The sequence below is a fragment of the Sarcophilus harrisii genome, chromosome 2 (genome assembly GCF_902635505.1).
Source record: "Sarcophilus harrisii chromosome 2, mSarHar1.11, whole genome shotgun sequence".
NCBI classification, from domain to species: domain Eukaryota; kingdom Metazoa; phylum Chordata; class Mammalia; order Dasyuromorphia; family Dasyuridae; genus Sarcophilus; species Sarcophilus harrisii.
The window spans coordinates 478,303,615-478,324,483 of NC_045427.1; the positions used below are offsets into that span (position 1 = coordinate 478,303,615).

General features: G+C 38.6%; 1 protein-coding gene across 4 annotated transcripts; it reads left to right on the plus strand.

Annotated features, from left to right (window-relative positions):
* Positions 1–333: 333 nt before the first annotated feature.
* Positions 334–20,533, plus strand: WDR31 (WD repeat domain 31). 4 transcript variants are annotated; one of them, XM_031954662.1, is made up of 12 exons: positions 338–473; positions 1,576–1,671; positions 1,903–2,115; positions 5,532–5,656; positions 6,136–6,265; positions 7,378–7,452; positions 12,283–12,427; positions 12,539–12,639; positions 14,078–14,145; positions 15,823–15,964; positions 16,644–16,806; positions 20,323–20,533. In XM_031954662.1, exons 4-12 carry the CDS (start codon positions 5,610–5,612, stop codon positions 20,481–20,483), a joined length of 1,032 nt encoding a protein of 343 aa, XP_031810522.1. In that variant the 5' UTR covers positions 338–473; positions 1,576–1,671; positions 1,903–2,115; positions 5,532–5,609; the 3' UTR covers positions 20,484–20,533. The 4 variants fall into 4 exon arrangements, with proteins under 4 accessions (XP_031810524.1, XP_031810523.1, XP_031810522.1 ...); XM_031954664.1 differs by lacking the exon at positions 7,378–7,452 and having other exon boundaries at positions 334–473; XM_031954663.1 differs by lacking the exon at positions 1,903–2,115 and having other exon boundaries at positions 337–473.
* The last annotated feature ends 336 nt before the right edge of the window (positions 20,534–20,869 follow it).

Here is a 20,869-nt window from a genome sequence, read left to right on the forward strand (position 1 = left end):
GAACATCGCCGGCAGAATTCGCCCCGGTCAGGGAGCAGCTGGGACAGCGGCCGGGTAGCTCCCCAGGCCGGGGTAAAGCTAACCGGTCCCAGAGCGGGCTTCCCAAGTTCCCGACCTTCTAGCATTCAGGAGCCCCTCAGGCCAGGCTCAAGCCCCCAACACCGCCACTTTCCGGAAAGCAGAGATCTCCCACAGCCCCGAGGGCTCCGGGCGGAAGGGCGGGGCGCGGAAGGGCGGGGCGCTGGAGGGCGGGGCGCGGAAGCCCCGCCCCTGGAGGGGGGACAGGCCGGGGGCGGGGCCTCCCGATTGGCGGAACTCTCTTCGACCCCTCCCGCGCTGCCGCCCGGACGCACTTCGCAGACGCACGGGCGCCCTAACGACGGGCGCCTCGTTGCTAAGGGACGGCTAGAAGAACTCCTGCGCGCATGGAGACTAGAAGTCGCAGACCAGAGGCCTCTTCACCATCCCTGACAGTGCGTATGACGCTGAAGGGGAACGTGTAGGGGGTTGGGGGAAGGGTCGAATCCCTGCCACGTGGAGAAATCGATTCCCTAGACGGGCAAGGACGAGGGCAAGGACGAGGGCAAGGACGAGGGCAAGGACGAGGGCAAGGACGAGGGCAAGGACTCCACGGGATTCCCTCCCCCCCCCCCCCAGAGCAGGCTGCAGCTCTGGGCAGAGGGGCGGCCCCGACGTTCCCGCCCTCGGGCTCTCGCTCCCCTCTGGGTGGTCCCGGGGCGAGAGCCATGGACTCGGAGGATCTGGGTTCCAATCCAGCCTCCTGTGTGCTCTTAAATTTAATTTATCCGAACCTCCGTTTCTTCAGCTACGAATGAGAAGATTGGACCCCATGGCGCCCAAAAGCCCTTTCCGCCTCTGATCGTAATCCTAAGATGAGATGGCGTTAGGCCCATGGTCCTGTTTGAATCTCTCCGAGCCCTGACCTCCGTCCTTCCGCCTACTTCTCCTTTCCCTCCTGCTTTGCGGTCCCGGTCCCTCACCTCGGGAAGGGGGGCGGGGCTCCGTAGTTGCAAAGCCTTTCCCCTTCCCTGTCTCCCTCATTCCTTTTCTCTGTTAGTCGCCCCAAAGCATCTCACCGTAGCTTTTACTCAATCTCTGTGCGACACTGGATCATTGCTTCCCTTTTGTGTGCCTCATTTTCCTCATTTGTAAAATGTAAGGCTCTTTCCAGCTCTTGCCATTCTATTATTCAGCGAATAATACGGATAAAAAAAAAATACATTGTTTTAAATAGATGAAATTGCCGTCACAGAACTACAAATCTGGGACTCCAAAAGAACAAATTTGATGAAGAGCCGGAATAAAAACTTATTAATGGAATTAAGCTTATCCTTATACATTTAGGAGGAGGATGAACTAATTTATCTCTAATGTTTCTATGCATTTCATTTGTTCCTAAGAATTTTTGCAGTACTGTAAATTTTTTCAATTATTGGGAAAGAATGAAATTAATCTCAGAATATCCATTAGAAAAGAAAGGTTACTTTATAAATCCTTTTGCTGTGGAATTATTTGACCGATGAGAGAATAACTATTTATTATTACTAATTTCAGTGACAAGGAATTGGCCATCAGAATCATTTCTCCCAGAACAAGCTTTGGAAATCTTTAGATATATCCTTTTGCCACGCAGATCTGGCAGGATTTGGGGTGAGTAATTTTCCTTCTCCCTCCCCAGACAATTGGAGTTATGTGTTTTACTAGGTTCACACAACTAGTAAGTGGTAAGCGTCTGAAATTAGATTTGAGTTAGGGTTCTCCTGACTTCAGGGCCAATGCAAGATGAGTAATTTTTGTTTAATATATTTTTTTTGTTTAATAATTTATCTTTTTATTGTAAATTCCTACAAATAGGTTTTTAAAAATAAATTTTATTTTCAGATCTGCATTCTCTTTCTCCTGCCTTTCTCCCTCCCCCTGCCAAAAGAAAAAGAAATAAGGACAAAATTCATTACAAACCATACAGTCAACAAAACGAATTCCCACATTGACCAGCCTACAGATGCTTTTTACAAATAAAGTATTATCATTTGAAGACTTAAGAACCCAATCAAATTATTTCAACCTGAGAACAGTGTAATTACAACACCAAAGGTAATTATAGTACTAAAACAATAGTATTTTTGATTTTTCTTTTAAAATTTTTAATAGTCTTGGGAAAAGGAATAAATTGGTAGATTAGGAGCCCAGGCATCTTTACTTCAGCAAACATTTAAGTAGCATCTGCTACATACAGAGTTACAATTGAGATATATCTCTAGAAACAGTTCTTCCTAAAAGAAATAAGATATGTCCACAAGGCATGTTTCTTTTTTTGGAGCTATTGAGATTTCCCTATCTCTGTTTAGTTCTCCTAGCTTTCTAGAAATCTGAATCCCAGGTGTCTGTTTTTTTTTTTTTTTTTTTTTTTTTAATCTCCTCTCATCTTCTCTAGAAGATTACAACCTCAATCATCTTCTCCCACTTTCAAATCTTCAGTCATTTCCTGTCCACAGATTTATCCCTTTTATCTTCAAACATGCTACCTCAGCATTTGCTTATCTTTAAAAAACAAAACCTTCACTAAATCTGCCACCCTCCTGAAGCTCTCATCCTCATATCTTTTTTTTATTTTTCAACTAAACACCTTGAAAAGGCGCTTCCTCTCTCCTCTCATTCAGCTAACAACCCTTTGCAATTTGGCTTTTGACTTCTTTCAAATAGAGCTATCATCTCCAAAGTTACCAATGTTCTTGTAATTGTTACATGTCTTTTATTGGTCCTTCACCTGCATTTAATACTGTTGACCAATCTCTGCTCATGAATATTTTCTCTTCTCTGGGTCTTCATGATGCAATTCTTCTGGTCCTCAGTCTCCTTTGCCAATTCATTATCCATATTCCACCTCTATATCTTTGAGTGTTTCCCAGGATTATGTCATATGCTCTTTTTTCCCTCTTTTTAAAAATATCCATTCATAAAACTTTTATTCCACTTATATCCTCTTAATACACATGTTCTTAACAATTATGCTTGGATTGTTCATGAAAATTTCGTAAATGTTAAACAAAGCCATCATCTCAAGTTATTTCCCTATTAACTATTTTTATAGCAAATCTATGTTAGGCAAGTATCAAAAAATAACAAAAGCAAAAAACCTAAAAAAAGTTAAATACATTTTTTTTTGTTTTACTGCTATGCTTGATATAGTGACTTTATGAATATCAAGCAATTCATTTTTATTGCATCTTATACATTTGTTCTTTCTCTTTTCCCTCTGTTCTGTCTCTTAGTAGTCTCATCAGTTTTCATGAATTTAGCTACCAACTATGCACATGATTTCCAGATTTCTCTCTCTAGCCCTAGTTTTTTACCTAGCTTCAGTCCTGCATCATTAATCACTTTTTGGACATTTCCTACTAGATATCCTGAAGATATCTCAAACTCAGCATATCCATAATTGTACTCATCATTGTTTACTCCCCAAACCTTTTCTGTTTCAAACTTTCCTATTTCTATTGAAGCTATCACCATCCTTCCAGTCCCTTAGGTTTGTAATCTCCACATTATCTCCTTAATTCCTGTCTCTTTGAACCCATATATAATCAGTCACCAAACCTTGTTGTTTCTACCTTCACAACATCTTTCACAACTGATCCCTTCTCTCTACTTACATAAGTACCACATTAGTTCAGGTTTTTATCTCTTTCTCATCTAGATTATTACAATAGCCTCTTATTTTGGTCTCCCTGCCTTAAGATTTTTATTACTCCAGTCATTCATTCTGTATAATTGCCAAAGTAATTTAACTTATGTACAGATATAACTATGTCAGTCAGTTCCAGTGACTTCCTATTATCTATAGGATAAAAATGGAAATTCTTAGGTTTAGTTTTTAAAGCACTATGCAACCTGACCTTAAGCTATCTTTCTAGCTTCATTGGACTTTACTCCAGTTGCTGCACTTTGCTCTCCAGCCAAATTCTTTGTTTTTCATATGTGACACTTCTATCTCTCATCTCTGTGTTTTTACATTTACTGTTCCATATGCCTGGGACACTTTCTCTTCTTGTCACCTCCTCATAAAAGCCCTTTCTTCTTTTAAGTACCATCTTCTTCATGAAGCCTATTCTGTTCCTGTTAGTGTCCTTCCTCACAAACTACCTTGTAATCACTTACTTTATATATATGTATTTATTGACTTTATAATTATTCTGTCTATATTTTTATATGTATTTATTGTCTCCTCATTATATTATAAACTCATTAAGAGCAGGTACAATGAATTTTGTTCTAATTGGACAAAAAAAGCTACAGACTACCTCAAATCTCTCAAAAACCAGGTCAAATAGGTTTGGGGCAGAATGGTCAAAAACTTGGTGACTTATCAAAAAAAAATTGGAACCTAATAAATAACAATAGCCCAATTTTTTTCATTTCAAATGGTTAAGAAAGACACAAATATTAAAACAGAAGTGGCTATTTACACGGGCTACTTCTTTCTTTATTTTTTCCATTTTTTTATTATAGCTTTTTATATACAAAACATATGCATGGGTAATTTTTCAACATTGACCCTTGCAAAAACTTTTGTTTCAACTTTTCCCCTCCTTCCCTCTACCTCCTCCCCTAAGGGATGGAAGGTAGTCCCATACATGTTAAATATGTTAAAGTATATGTTAAATACTATATATGTATACATATTTATATGTACTTATCTTGTTTCACAAGAAAGATCAGATTTAGAAAGAAGGTAAAAATAACCTGAGAAGAAAAAACAAAAATGCAAGCAAACAATAACAGAAAGAGTGGAAATGTTATGTTGTGGTCCATACTCATTTCTCAGTGTTCTTTCTCTGGGTGTAGCTGGTTCTGTTCATTAGAGATCAATTGGAAATTGTTTGGATCCTCTCACTGTTGAAGAGAGCCACGTCCATCAGAATTGATCCTCATGTAGTATTGTTGTTGAAGTGTATAATGATCTCCTGGTTCTGCTCATTTCACTCACCATCAGTTCATATATGTCTCTCCAAGCCTCTTTGTATTCATCCTGCTGGTCATGTCTTATAGAACAATAATATTCTATAACATTCATATACCACAATTTATTCAGCCATTGTCCAATTAATGGGCATCCCTTCAATTTCCAGTTTCTTGCCACTACAAAAAGGGCTGCCACAAACATTCATACGGGTCCCTTTCCCTTCTTTAATATCTCTTTGGGATATAAGACATGGGTTACTTCTTGACCTGCCTCTCTCCTCATTCCCCTTTCACCCACCTCACCTAAGATTTGTAATCTCCACATAATCTCCTTAATTCCTCAGTCTTTTAATTACTTGCTCAGATGTCTAGAAGTGAGGCTTCTGACCATCTGCCTCTACTTTTTTATCCCTGGTAGAATTGTTATTATTATTGAGGCTTCTGACCATCTGCCCCTACTTCTTTATCACTGGTAGAATTGTTGTTGATGATGACAATGATGTTATTGTTACTGTTTGTAACCCATTTGGGTGACATAACTTCTACAGATTCCCAGGAATGCCAGCTCAGATGTGCCAGCAGTGGCAGGCGGCATTGGCAAAGGTGTTGACTGAGTGCTTTGAACCATGGGAAAACTCCAGAGTAAAATCAAACATAACACCTACAAATACAGGTACAGGGATCTTGCCTTAACCCAGGGTTCCCCAAGTTTTCCATTAAAGAGCCACATTGCAAGCCACTTCCATTAAACAAAACATTTTAGAGAGGGTGACCAGTGAGACTGAATTACCATCTCTTGAAGGACAAATTTGTATGTTCCTATTGGATATGTCTTGAAAGTCTAACATATTTAGTATCTGTTTCTACATCAAGGCAAATCTTTGTGAAAAACTGCCTGAGTATTAACAAGACCTATTTACCTGGATGTGTTCAGCTTACCTGAGCATTTACAGAGAGATAACAACTCTCAGTTCCTAAGCCAGCCTTTCAGTGTTTGATTGCCCCTAGCACTTTCTGTGCTTCGGTCCTCCTATTTATGTTGGCCTAAGATCCCCATTTCACCTCAGATCATTCCTTTCCCTCCTAGTCAGTAGCTTCTTCCTCTACCCTCCTGAAATTTTTATACTTTGATTTAAATCTCTTTTTTACCAGAACTGAAGGATATGTGGAAGAGAATGGTTGCACTAACGTGGTCGAGGAGTACAAACAAGCTCATACTGATGCTGTCAACTCAGTTACTGCTCTGAATTCAGACATTTGTGTTTCAGGAGGAAGAGATAAGGTAAAAATGACAGTGCCACTTGTAACAAGGGTGAACAGAATAATTAGAGAGGCTCTGGGAGAACAGATCTGATTAAATATAGTTGACAATCTGAAAATTAGAATTTAAAAGTTGTTAAAAGAGTTAGAATTAGCTGCAGCTTGCTGTTATAGATTTAGGAACCATTGAATGATCAGCTGATTAACCACTGATTAAATCAACCATTCTGTACTGTGGTCTTCTCTTCCTTTTTAGGGAGCATGTTCATACCTTTTTCGGGAACCTACCACATCACATATTTTTGTATGTGATTGCTTTATTTCCTGTGTTGTTTTTGTTTTTTTTTTAATATTTTCTTTCTTTTTTGGAGATAGTTGGGGTTAAGTAACTTGCCCAGCTTCATATAGCTAATAAGTATCTGAGCCCGGATTTGAAGTCAGAAGTTGTAAGTCTTCCTTACACCAAGCTGGACACTCTATTGTGCCATCTGGCTGCCTCCTACAATAACATAAATGAAAAGAACAATAAAAGGAAGTCATTCTTTGGTGATACTACTCAGTTCTGGAGAACTGGTAATAAAATGCCTTTCTATATGGCAAGAGAGGTAAGGGACTGCAGGATCCAGAATTATACATCATTAAACTTGTTCATTATATTGTTTATTTTTGCTTAACTTGTCATTTGTTACAAAGGAGATTCAATTTCATGGGAAAATGAATGGGAGGATATATTTGTAATAGACTAGGATATAAAAACAAAACACATCAGTAATTTTTTTAAAGGCCAATGCATTAAACCTTGACTTCTGCAAACTGCCTTTTGAGTGTACTTTATTGGACTTTTAGATTAGAGTTTAGCCTCAGTGGAGGAGAACAGATGAGTAGGAAGTTATCTAGAAGGTGATGAGAAGACAAGGAAGTGAATTAAAGGAATCACTTAGTCTGATACAATCTATGTACCAAAGGAAAGAGTGAAACCCTTCACAATGTAGAGGGGTGAAGGTGACTGACACTAAGAGGAGTAATGTAAGGACAGGGGTTGGAGGTCTGTGATCTATAGATGTAGTACTTTAGTATTAATTTGAATCAAAAAATTGTTGTCAAGATAAATGGTTCTAACTACTCTCTGCACAGATAGTTGTGGCCTACAACTGGAGAACTGGAGATACAATGAAACAGTTCAAAGGACATGAACGGGAAATCACCAAGGTATACTTAATTTAATTCAACAGGCATTTAAAAATATCTATTATGTGCAACTATCTGGGCTCTGAAGATACAAAGGTAAAACCAAAACCATCTCTGCTCTCAAAGTGTTTACAGCTTATATTCTCCTGGCTGGGGGAGGAGAGCAGTACCCTATGTACACAGAAAAGTGAACTTTATACAAAGAAACAGAAAGTAATTTTTAGAATGGAGAGAGTACTAACAACTGGAGGGAAGGGATAGCAGAAAAGAAAGTCAGATCTGGGCTGTGTGTGGAAGAAAGCACAGGAAAGGAGGGAGGGAGGGAGGGAAGGAAACAGAAGGTACATTCCAGCCATATGAAGAACTCCTGGCAGAGGCACAGGGTGAAAGAGGCAGAAGATGAAATATTGTGCAGAACAAACAGCTGGTAGGCCCATTTCAGGAGTGGAGAGTTTGTGAAGGGGAGTGATGTGAATAAGAGATAGGCAGGAGCCATACTGTAAAGGGCTTTAAACGCCAGCCTGAGGATTTTTGCATTTTATCCTAAAGGCAATAATAAGGAGCCAGATGAAGATTTTCAAATAGCAGAGTGATATATGTGGTCAGATGTTTTATGAATATCAATTTGGCAGCTGTGTGGAGAATGGATTAGAGAAGAGATACCAGAAGCAAAGAGACCAGTTAGCTATTAAAACAGCCCAGGTGAGTGGCGATGAATTGTCAATGTATAGGGAGTTTGTCCAACCTTTGGGGGAAAAAAAACCTGAATTGATAAAAGATTAGTTAGTACTACATAATTAGTGGTTCCATATTACTTTTAGAATTAATCATAAACTCTTCTGTTTGTCATTTAAAGTTCTTCACAACCTGGCTGCAGCCAACCTTTTCGATCTTATTCTACATCACTCTCCTTTACTCTGTTGCCCAGTCAAAATGACATTTTACTGTCTCTGTCCCATGACCTTCCATCTCTTATCTCTATACCTTTGCACCATGAGTGCTGAGTACATAGGGCTTTTTTACTTCCCCCTTTTAGAATATCCAGCTTCCTTCTACACTTAGCAAAAGTACCACTTTCTACAAGAAACCTTTCTTGATTCCTCCAACTGCTAGTACTTCTTCCTCCAAATTAAATTGTATTTTTTAATGTTGTGTATATATATCTATATATACTTTAACATATGTGTATATATCTATATCTAAATCTTGTCTTAGCCATTTATGTTGTTTCCCTTTATTAAGTATAAGTTCCTTGAGAACAGGGGCTATTTAATTTTTATTTATTATCTCCATGATGTAGAACAGTGCCTGATATATATCATAGGCATTTAATAAATGCTTATTGGTATTTGTTGGCAGCTACATGGCATAGTAGATAGAATGCTTGACCTGGAGTCAGGGAGACCCGAAGTCAAATGGAACCTCAGAAACTTATTAGCTGTGTGACCCTGGATAAATCATTTAAATTTTCTGCCTCAGTTTCCTATGGAGATAAAAATAGCATCTACCCCCTCTCACCAACTATGGTAAGGATTAAATAGGATGTTTGTAAAGCACTTAGTACAGTGCCCAACATATAGTTGGCATTTAATAAATGCTTTTTCCTTTTCCCCTAATTTTTTGATTGACTGTTTAATCATAAGGAAAAATGCTTGAGAAGTTGATATTGTGAGTCCCTACTCCAGAAACAGAAGAACATACTACTCATGCTATTATTTTTGCTTAAGTGTGACGCATCTGACTTATTTATACTCCCAATTACTGATGGATAAGAGAGAACAGAATCAACCCTTTCCCAAATCAAAGTATAGAAGAAATTCTTCCTGACCCAAACTGCATTGTTCACATAGTCAACAGAGTGTAAATTGAATACAAGAGACTGTATTATGTGTTGTGAGGGATACAAAAGAAGTATAAGATAAGAGACAGATTTTATAGACAAGAAAAGTTAAATAAAACTAATGAAAGGAGCAATGCCAACAGTGGTATGGACATAATGAAACTCAACCTGATATTTAGTGATCTTTAACAAGCTCCCGGTTTATACCTTAGGAATTTGAAGGATCCAAGAATTCATCATTGTAGGTATTCCATTGGCACACATATCAAGTCCTCTGGGTTATATGATTCTTGTTCATGTCTCCTCTTAACCTCCTCCCAAACAAATCATTTAAGATCTACCTTGATTACTGAAGATCATCTTCTAGAATTTTTTTCCCAAACATTTCATGGACATTGCTATAGCAATTGTGTTATTCATCTTTGTTAATGAACTCTGTTGTTATCTTTCTTTGTAACTTCATGACCAACATCCTTTCTTTTCTAATAAAAAACATTTCCTTAATGACAAATTATATGCTAATCAATATGCTGCAATCTTATTAACCTTTTTCCACCTGCAATTTTAATTTCATGTTAATTGTGGCTTTACATAATTTACAATCATAGAGCATCAGAAGAAATGCATTGGCATAAAGAATATGGGCTTTTGTTTCAAGGAATATCCTCAGATCACTGAAAATGCTTTGCAGGTTCCCAGGTACACTTCAGCATTCTCCCTCCTTCCCTTCAATTCTGTACCTAGCTCATTATCCAACTGCAGTGCCTATTCGAGATATATGTTCTGATGAGCTAATTTAATAGACTGCTCATACAACTTGGCCCATCTCTCTCTCTCTCTCTCTCTCTCTCTTATTTATTTATTTATTTTGCTGAGGCATTTGGGGTTAAGTAACTTGCCCAGGGTCACATAGCTAGGAAGTGTTATGTGTCCTTGATTTGATTTGAACTCCAGTCCTCCTGAGTTCAGGTCTAGTGCTCTATCCACTGCACCATCTAGCTTCCCTGGTCCATCTCTTTTGAATGATTATGAAGCTCATTAAATCTCAGTGGTCTCCTGGAATTTGATGCAGTCAGCTCAATTTTAGCTAACAATAGATACATTTGGAGGGTTTCACCATCCCTTTTACATTTTGCTCTTACATAATCATATCTACCATGATTATGGGAAATATGTCTCTATTTTGTGCTATGTATAATACTGATAATCAGAGGATTGCTGGACAAGTTATCTCTACATTTGGATCTATCAGAAATCTTATGTAATGTTACTATGTCAGGGGAAACACTGGGAAAACTTTTAAGATTTTATTACTTCATGTTGAATGCTTTTTATAATCAGCATTCAATCAACGCGGATTCTTGTCTTTGTACTTTGCAGTTAGTTGTGTTACTATGAAGATTTGGCTGACATTTATCAGTGAAAACTTTCCTGTTTCCATATTTTTTTTTTCAGCAAAAATACACTGGATACATGTATAGATTGTCCATATTAAGATTTTTTTTTATGAAAAAGTAGGCGTAATGGAAAGTTACTGAAATTTTCCCAACACTTTTGGAAAGATAATAATATAATCCAAGATTTTTTCTCATTCTCTAGGTATCTTTGCTTACATTAGATGTAAGGCAGCATTTTACCAGCAGTTTTGCTAAGTGAGAGGAAGAAAAACAGCAACTTCCTCCCTTGATTGAGTTTTGTTCTTCCCCTCCCTTTCCATTCCAGCCCCATTGGCCTCCTGCACTTTGTTCCCCCAGCACATTCCATCCCAATGCCTCTTGGCAGGCTGTCTCCAACTTCTGGGAGGTAATCCCTGCTCATCTCTCCCTCAGAGATGCCTGTATTTCTTCCCATTTCAGTGATACCTCTTTCATAATATCTTTCCTGATTTCCCCTGAGTTAGTGCTTTTCCTCCCAAATTGTTTTGTTTTTACTTTGCAAATAGTTGGTGTTGTCTTCTGTATGTCCATATCATTCCTTCTCACAGAATGTAAAGTCCTTTTTTGTCTTTGTATCTCCAGAGCCTCACATAGTGCCTGGCATATAGTAGGCGTATAATAAATGTTTATTGGTTTATAACAAGTGGACAATAACAGATGACTGGCTTGAATGCTGTGTCAGAACTCACAAACTGGTAAAAATCCTATATTAAGATGGATTACTTACTCTCTCATTTCTAGTCCTGGATCTATTAATTTCTGTTTACACCATGAATCCAATATCAGAGGGCAATCCTGATAATTTCTCTCTTAGTTCCAGGGAACAGTTACTTGAGCCACATCAATTCCATTTACAGCAACAGTGCTTCAACATATAATCTAGAAGCAGACCTCCAGCAGATTAGATAAATAACTTACATATGGGAAGACATGAACAAATCTTGTACAAGATGGATGAGTTGCCAACTCCATCAGTAGAAGGAGGAGGATTTATGAGATCCACACATCCATCAAAATACTTTAGTATTATTTCCTCCAATAGTTTACTGGTTATAATCCAAGAGGACTATCAGTTATATAAATGTTTATAGATGATTTTAAAACTGCAATCCTTAGTACCCTCTACCCTTAGGAATACTCTGCCACCATCACCATCACCATCACCTTCCAGAGGTGGAAGGACCAATAGAGGACTGAGGATCTTTATGTATTTCTCTTTCTTTCCTGGGTTGTCACGGCAAAAACTTTCATCACCCAGTGGCCAAATTTTTTTGGTAATAAGCTTTTCCATATTTAGGTTAGTCCTTAGACAGCATGTATAGTCTGTTTTGGGGATTATATTAAAAGCCTTTCCAGTTTTGTAGAATCTGCTAGAGCTAGTTCCTCTCAAACGGCCATCAAAAACCAGGAATCACTGCCACCATACAATGAAGAATATCTGGTAGGGTTTTTTGTGAGAAAAGTTCTTACTGTGCTATTTTAAATTAGAGAATTGTGCATGTCTTGCCTCTCCTTTTGAAATTCAGGCTATCTTGGACATAAAACTATGGATCTTTTGCTTTGTTTTTTGAACAGGTAGCCTGTGTTTTTGGATCAAACCAATTTTTCAGTGCGTCTCGTGACAAGACAGCAATACTATGGGAATTGAATGGAAATTCTCAACCAATTCAACAGTTTCCAGGCCATGACATGGTTGTTACAGGCTTAGCTGTGAATCCAGGTGAAACCTACGTCAAACTTTTTTCTAACCTGCAAAGCTTTTCCTTGAGATTTTCCTAAATCCTATTTAACATCATAATCTCATAGACTTCCTTCTTAAAACCATTTATAGATTCTTCACAGATATGTACTGGTTCTCGGGACAATACTCTCTGCATGTGGGATGTAAAGACTGGAGAATGTCTTCAGAAAGCTACTATTTCAAGAAATCTGGTAAGAACTTGGTAAAAAAGCGATGTCTGTAGTAGGCAGTGTAGTGTTGGGGGGAGAAAATTCTGGATGGAAAGTCAGACCTCCAGTGCCTAGTCTCAGCTCTGCTACTAACTAGCCAGCTGTGTGATATTAATCAAATAATTTCATCTTTCTGGGCCTAATTTTCTTTCTTTATCAAATGAAGGGATTGAAAAGAAGTCTCTTAAGGTTCCTTTCAGCTCTAAGAGTTATGTTTCCACGATTCTACATAATAATGATAGCTGACATTTGTAAATGTGGTATTTTAAGGTTTACAAAACACTTTACATACAATCTCATTTAATCAGCTTTAAAAGATTTCATTCTTCCTGACTTTATGAATCTGTTATACACAGAAGACTATCCAAAATTCCTGCCTTTATTTAAATGGTTAGACTCATCATTTTCTAATTATAGAGACTAGGTTGTGAGAGAAAATCCACTTGCCCATCTCTAATGACAAAGGATAGAATTCTGGCTCTCCTTCCCATTTGCTATCTTATCGAATCCTCAGAGATGCAGTGCATTTGGCCATGGATGGTCTTCCAAACCCTCCTTCCACTCATCTGAGCATGAGCTTTAGGCATTCCATTTGTTGACATTAAGAACTGCCTTGATGAGGTGAAAAATTGGAACAAGAGGTTTGGCAATTGTTAATGCTGTAAAGTTACCCATGCATATAACCTGTAAATAAAAGGCTATTAAATAAATAAAAAAAAAAAAAAGAACTGCCTTGATAACATAGGTCACCAGATGGGCTAAATATGAAACAAATCAAGGAAAGGAGAGGAAAATATCTCCAGGACAGGGGTAGGGGAGGCTGAAGGGTGAGGTGGAGAAGAGAACAAATGACAGAAGGGAAATGGTGATTTTGCCAACAAGTTAGAATCATCAGATTATGATCAGTAATCATTTTTTGGTATAATCCCTGGTTGCTTCCCAAAATGTGATAAGAAAGGATTTGAAAACAAGGAAGGAACCTTGTCAGATAGGTAGCAGAAATTTATTACAATTCTATAAATGTCAGAAAATATATGAATGTCTACATTGTTGGTTGGTATGTTTTTACAAAGTAAACAGAAAATTTTATTTTAATGATAGTGTCTTGAAATGTTTGAGCTGCTTTCAGTCTTTTTCTGAAATTAACTGTGTAGGAAAGGAGGAGACAGAAACAAATGAATAGTTATCCCATAGGAGATGCTTGACACAAGTTTATTATTGATATTGACTTAAAAATAAACCATGTAGGTTTGCATTTGTACAAAGTTCCTTAGAAGCACATTTACTAGTTCTTAGTGTTTGAAAAGAGGTGCAAATGTTCTCTGTGGAACAATTGATTTGCTAGAACTATAGAAAAATTAGAGAGGGCCTTGTTTAGTGGGATTTATTTCAAAATTTTTTAAAAATTCATTTCTTTTAGGTTACTCATCTGTGCTGGATCCCTAGAGAATCACTTTTTCTCCAGACCTCAGAAGATAAAACTATCAGGTGGGCTTGCTGATGAAAGAGGGATTTGTAAAGCTCACCTTGTTAGCTTTTGGACTAGGGCATCTGGGCACATGTGTATATAACGATTCTTGTCCTTTAACGTTAGCTTCATTCCTCTGTTGCCTTCCTTCTGCCTCCTAGGAAGTCCCCACCTAGAAAGTAGAGGGACCGCATTTGGTTGTGTCCTGCTTTCTAGAGCCCCCACGCTGGGGTGATTAAAATATCCTGCTTTCTAGTGGAGAAGTGATGAGGCGGGACTCCTGAGGATGGTGGAAAAATGGAGTCCCTTTATTATAAGGTCTTTTCCCCTTTTATACCCTCATACTCTTAAGTACCAAAAACCCTGGGCATGTGCCCAGTATATACTGGGCACGTGGGACCACATAAACAACTTGCTATTGTCTGTAGTTTGCGACCTACTATCACTCTTCCACCTGGTCTCACTCTGCTTCATCCACAACAGGTTGTCACTGCCCCTGACTTCTAAGAAAAGCCGAGAGCCCTTAGGGGAAATGGGGGGCCAAACCAAATATTGTTAGCAGGTTCCCTCTGGGCTGAAGGGTCTTATACCTCACTCAGAGTCCCCTCACTGTTTGTGCCCTCTACACAGCCCTACTTAGGAGACCCCTAGGGCCCTAACTAAATCTGTTGCCACCACCATGCCCCCTTTTGGAGGTGCTTGTTCAGAGCTGGTCTCCCCCAACTCGTCACCAACTGTTCTTGCTGGCTCTTATCCTCATTTCTCTTCTTAGCTGCCTGATAGTTCTGTGATTGTATACTTACTCCCAACTGAAGATTTCTTTTTTAGTTACTAGTCTGTTCTTTTTCTGAACTAGGTGGTGCAGGTGGGCCTGGACTCAGGAAAACCTGAGTTCAAATTTGGCCTCAGACATTTGAGGCAAGTCACTTAAACTTCCATCTGCCTCAGTTTCCTCAACCATAAAAAGAGATGATAATAGTGTCTACTTTCCAGGGTTGTTGTGAGGATCAAATGTGATATTTATTTGCAAGGCACTTGGCATAGTGCCTGGCACATAGTAGGTACTTAATAAATACTTATTCCTTTCTCCTTTCCTATGTGGTGCAGACTATTAACAAAAAGATAGATTGGGGAAGAAGTGGGTTGGGGAAGGCATTGCTTTTTAAGTGTGGAGCAAAAGCAGAACTATAATTAATGGAATTAATGAATTATCTATCTGATAATGGCAGAAATTCTAGATTATGACATAGACTCCACATAGAAAATGCTGGAAACCATATAAGAAAATGTAATGGAAATAATTCCACAAATAGACCCCATGTGCATGTTGAGGAATATGATTTCTAGAATACTGTCCAGTTCTATTAGAACAATTTCCTTGTCACATACATCTCACAATATGATTATATCTGGGTCACCAGCCACAAATTACCTGGAAAAAGTAAGTCACTTTATTTAAAACCTTGCCAATTAAATCTTTGAACATTCAGCAACTACTGTCATTTCTTAGAGCCACTGCACTAATTTTGAAAGCCTGTGGACAGACCCATCTCAGAGAGCATTGCCTCTTAGCACAGGACATTCCATTCTGATTTGGTCTTGGGCAGCAAAGAACTAAATATTTTGTGTTAGCAGATTACCTAAAGTAGGCATATTGTGTATGTTTAATCCACTATTTCTAACTCAATTAATTTCAGAATTTGGGACAGTCGGAAGTTACAAGTGGCCCATAAATTTCCAGTAAAGCAACACATTCAGACTTACTGTGACGTCAGTCCAGATGGTTATTACTGTATCTCCTGTAGCAGTGGCTTTGGAGGAGAAGGCTGTGAAGCAACAGTAAGAGATTAAAAAAAAAAAAAAAAAAACAGGTTACTCCTGGCACATGAATACCCTTTGGCCATTGAAAAGATTCTCCCTAAGCCCTTTCTATACACACAACATGCCTAGTTCCAAGTTGTCCTCAGAAGACACGGTTGCTAAATCTTCGACCATGTGGGTCTCATTGCTCTGAATGTGCTCCAGCTTGTCAGTGTGGGCATCTCGGAGCTGAGTGGCACCTTCTGCTTCTTTTCCTCTAGACATTATTCTTGGGTACATCATCTGCATACTAACTAGAAGGCAAAGCTAATGTGCCTGTGTCTTCAGTTCCTGTTTTTAGAGTAAGAATCTCTTACGTAACATAAGACTTCAAAGAAACCCAGGGCAGGGCAGCTGAGGGCTGCTCTGGGCAGCAGGGTCACTTCCAGCTCGCCTGAGGCTGTGGCTATCTGTTTGGCAACAGTCTCTCTTAATAAGAGTTTATAGGACTCACATCAACTAAACCCACAGAACAGAGTCTTTCTACAACATTCCTGAATGGTTAATGCCTTACACATGGAGGTACTCAATAATTATTACTCAGTGGGTGATAATTGGTGGGTGACTAGGCAGATGTCTTGAGAAATAAAGCAGTTAAGAGACTAGAGGAAAATGTTTAAGAGGGTCCATTTTAACATCTTATGTCATTATGTTACAGCTGTGGGACCTAAGACAAACTAGAAGTAAAATATGTGAGTACAAAGGGCATTTTCAGACAGTGACATCCTGTGTCTTCCTGCCGAATGGGTTATCTCTGATACCAGCAATTGCCACCTCATCATATGATAACAAGGTGAAGATTTGGAACCAATATACTGGAGGTGAGACTCCTACTATCTATTTCTCCAAAAGCACCATTATGGTAATGAGTGCTGGTTTTAATCATTCTCCTTACATTGGTTTAATGTGTGCAGTGGCTTTGATGCCTGCCTGCCTCACTGCCTCCCTAATTTCTGGGACCATTCTTTCTGTATCCCTTAGTGGAAGCAGTTATAATGATATTGTCACTAATTGAGCCAGAGAGCCTTTATATTTTAAATAGCTTTTACAGCTGGTGCACATCAAATCACATCTTCTACTCAAATGTAAAATATAATGCTCAAAATAACAGTCAGGAAAATTAATGAAAACTTTATAAGGGATTTTTTGCAAGATTAAAATATGAACCCCAGATCTAGAAGTTCTCTTAATCATGTCCTCTCCTTCCCAACAACAGCTTCAGATTCTGGAAGGATCATTAATACTTCAGTGCACAAGAGAACCAAGAAGCCAGAGAGAAAAAACATTTCAAGGAACATAGCTACCCAGATTAATAGGAGTTAGCACATTCTGTTCTATATGCCAAGTACATACAGTTATTTAGATGGAACTCTAAATGACTAGAAAACTTCAAATCCTATTTTTTATACATAAATCATTGAGAAAACTTGTTTTGCAGAAGTGGGAATCAGCTTGACTCTTTTGGAGCAAAAATTTAAAGCCATGAGGCACAATACTAGTCAGTCAGAAACACTGAATAGCAACAATCCAGTGACAGACTAAAAGTACAGTCTTTTAAGTACAACATTAAAAGTACAACATTTTAAAAGCTTCTTTTCACACATTAGGTTTTTTAATCATATAAAGGTAAGATTAGCACCTGCAAATGATGAGTGAAAGAGTAGATTTGTCCATTTTAAGTTCATTTTGTAATAATTGAGAGTAAATCCATAGTAAAAATTGTTGGATTTATTCACAAAGCTAGATTAATTGAACTTTAAGTTATTATCTCTCAGATAATTGTAACAGGCCTCCAAAAAGAAGACATTTGAGGACCAGAAACCTTTTCTTGTTACATGAGTTTCCTGGGATTCACTTCATAATCTCTTTCAGAGACAGGTCATTAAAAGCCCTCAGTTTCCCACAGTGGGCAGTTTATGCTATATCTCCTTAGTAAATATGGCTTTAGTATTTGATTTGCTTTTTTTTATTCCAAATCACAAACTATCAGAGCTAGAGAGAACCTCAAAGATGAGAGGGGGACATTGAGGCTCAATGAAGTAAGATGCAATCGTTGGGAGCCAGGATAAGAGCCCAAGTCTTCTCGTTCTTTCTGAATTTCTCTTTGTAAAAATATCTTCACAGTTTGGCCTCAGTGTTTTTATTGCTCTCCCTTTCTCCTCTGCCTCTTGGACTCCTTAGTTTCCTTCAAGGCTCAACTGAGTGACTACTCCTTTTCTCTCTTGCATTCCCCAATTGTTGGGGCTCTTTCCCACATCAAATTAGTTTGTATTTGTTCATCTATATGTTCTAATATCTAAGTAGAATATAAGTCCCTTCAGCACAGGTACCACGTTTTGTTTTGTTCCTTTCTTTCCTCAGCATCTAGCACAATACCCCTTACACCAGTAGTCAAGCCAACTTCATCAATATTTACTAGATATTAGGTGATAGGTTAAGTGCTGGGGATAGGAAGAAAAGCAAGAACTGCTCCCGTCCTCAAGGAATTTAACTGGGGGAGACCATGTGCAGAAAGCTATGTGCAAACAAGATATAACAGGATAAATTGAGGGCAATCTCAGAGGAAAGGGAACTCAGAAAGGCCTCTTTGTAAAAATTTTAATCAAGACTTCAAAGAAACCATAAAACAGGTTTGAGGAAGATCATTCAGATAGTGAGTAGATGATGGTCTTGAGGCAAGGAGATGAGCCAGAAGGCCACTGTACTACTCCAAGTTTGAAGTGATGAGAACCTGGCAATGACAATAAGGAGAGACTGTGGATAAGAGAGACAGTGGGACTGATAGAGCAGGTGAACTTGTGGAGAAATTAGGTTGGATGGGGATCCTTTGTGCATGTAGAGGGGTGGGCTTTTCCTAGGAGAAAAGCTGCCTTAGGTTGGAAGGTGGATTAAGGAGGAGGTAGTGGCAGAAGGTCTCTTGAGTGAGGAAATGAGCAGGGGAGAAGAGGGAACTCTTGGTAAATGGCCCCAATTTTTTCAGTGAAATATGATACAAAGTTCTCAGTGGAGAGGGAAAGGATTAGGAAAGTCATGAGAGGTTTGAGGGATAGAAAGAATTGAGAGAGCTGCTGTGAAGAGGTTGCTTTACTGCAATAAGGGCTAGGTTGAGATGATAAATTTGTTGTGATTTTCTCCAGCTCCATTCAGCATGAGGGCAAGAGCAAAGGCAGCAGATAGTGGAAGTAATGCAAGGCTGGCAAGAGGATGAGAGAGCAAAGGACAAGAGCATAGCCTAGAGCTGTGCAAGTAGTAATACAAATGTAATGGTTAGAAGAAAAACAGAAGGATTACAAGTCACAGAGAGAGGGGACAAAAAGCAGGGTGGGGAGTTGTAAGGCAGAGGGAAGGTAGGATAACAAAAACTTAGAATTATACTTTCCACGTCACTATCTGAAAAATCCATGTAAAAGTTTTTGGTCCTTTCCATACCAAAAAAGAAGTCTGAATTATTATGGTATTAAAAGATAAAACCCCATTGATATTATACAGTGCTACATATATATTTTATACATTTTTAAGTTTCTAAACTTTTTTCTGTGTCATCTTTGGCAGCTTCCACAAAACTCCCCCAAAATTCCCATTTAATTTTTTATGCCAACTTGGGATATATTGAAATCATGACAGGGAAAGTCACCATATGGAGGGAATAATTATAGTAGGTAAAGGAATTTCATGAACATGGAAATGGAACATTTGTGGTGGGATGGCAGGATCAAGGATCTGACCTCTGTGTGAAGTGGGGTAGAGAAGTAGGTTTTGGGGATCAGATAGTGAAACAGTTGAATTGTTTGAGGAGGTATCAACATGGATTTTGAAAACTCATAAAGGGAAGAGTTGAAGAGAGAAAGAATGAGCTATGAACTGAATTCCTTAAGGAAGGAAGGAGAGTGTTCTGGAGGTTGGGAGATAACAGTCATCAAAATTTTGACTGATAGTAGCTGCTTAATAAATGTTGGTTGAATTAAATATGTGTTGAATAAAATGATGCTGTATGTACCTATCTCAAAAGATTATTGTGAACTCTGATTGTGAACTTTAAGTGAGGTAACATATTTAAAGTGCATTGCAAATCTTAAGATACTATTAATATTAGCTATTACCATTGCACTCTACTATAGTGTATTGTATTGTACTATATTACATTTTTATGTTTATGTCCAATACCATTCATGAGAGACAGCATGATGTGGTGGATGAAGGGCTACTCTCAAGGTGAGGGTCCAGAACAGCTTCGATCACACAATGCCGTGTCATAGTGCTCTGGGGAACTCTCCAAGACTGTTGATTGTAGCAAAGGTGTACTTTCAAAGAAACTCATCTCCTGTTCTTTTTTCCAGCCTGCCTTTTCACCCTCCCTCTGGATGGATCTGGCCCTTTGGTTTCCTTGGCCGTCTGTGACACTTCCTCCCTTCTTTGTGCAAGTTTCAACTCTGGAATTCACTTACTTAGGATCCATAACAGCAGAGGGCTGCAGATGCAGGAAGTGGCCAAGTTTTGATGCCCTGGAACCTTCCTTTGTAAAGGAACCTGGGGCAAAAACAAATCCTGAAATCTCCTTTCTCTCAGTGTAAGGTTTCTTTCCCTTAGGTCCACGCCATTCAGGAGGACATAAGGAACACATTTAAGAATGATACATGGGTGTTAGCTCAGAGGTTGAAACACGGGTCTATTCTTTAAAAAACAGGATTATTTGGCTTAGTTTAAAAATGAAAGTTTTAGTTTTAGAAATGAAACTATGAAGTTCTTAAGCCAAACTTCATCTAAATAATTCTGATTTTAACATATTGCCCCACCATCCAAAATGTGCCCACTTTGATAGGCAAGAGGTGTTTAGGAACTAGGTGGAGAGCCTCCCCTTGTTGATGTCAGTCAGCACTATCTCTG

Excerpts from the sequence above, each read along its gene's own strand:
- WDR31 (XM_031954663.1), top strand. The coding sequence starts at position 5,610 with ATGGGAAAACTCCAGAGTAAAATCAAACATAACACCTACAAATACAG. Across the intron at positions 7,453-12,282 it reads ATGAACGGGAAATCACCAAG|GTAGCCTGTGTTTTTGGATC; the intron begins GTATACTTAATT and ends TTTTTTGAACAG. Across the intron at positions 14,146-15,822 it reads TCAGAAGATAAAACTATCAG|AATTTGGGACAGTCGGAAGT; the intron begins GTGGGCTTGCTG and ends AATTAATTTCAG.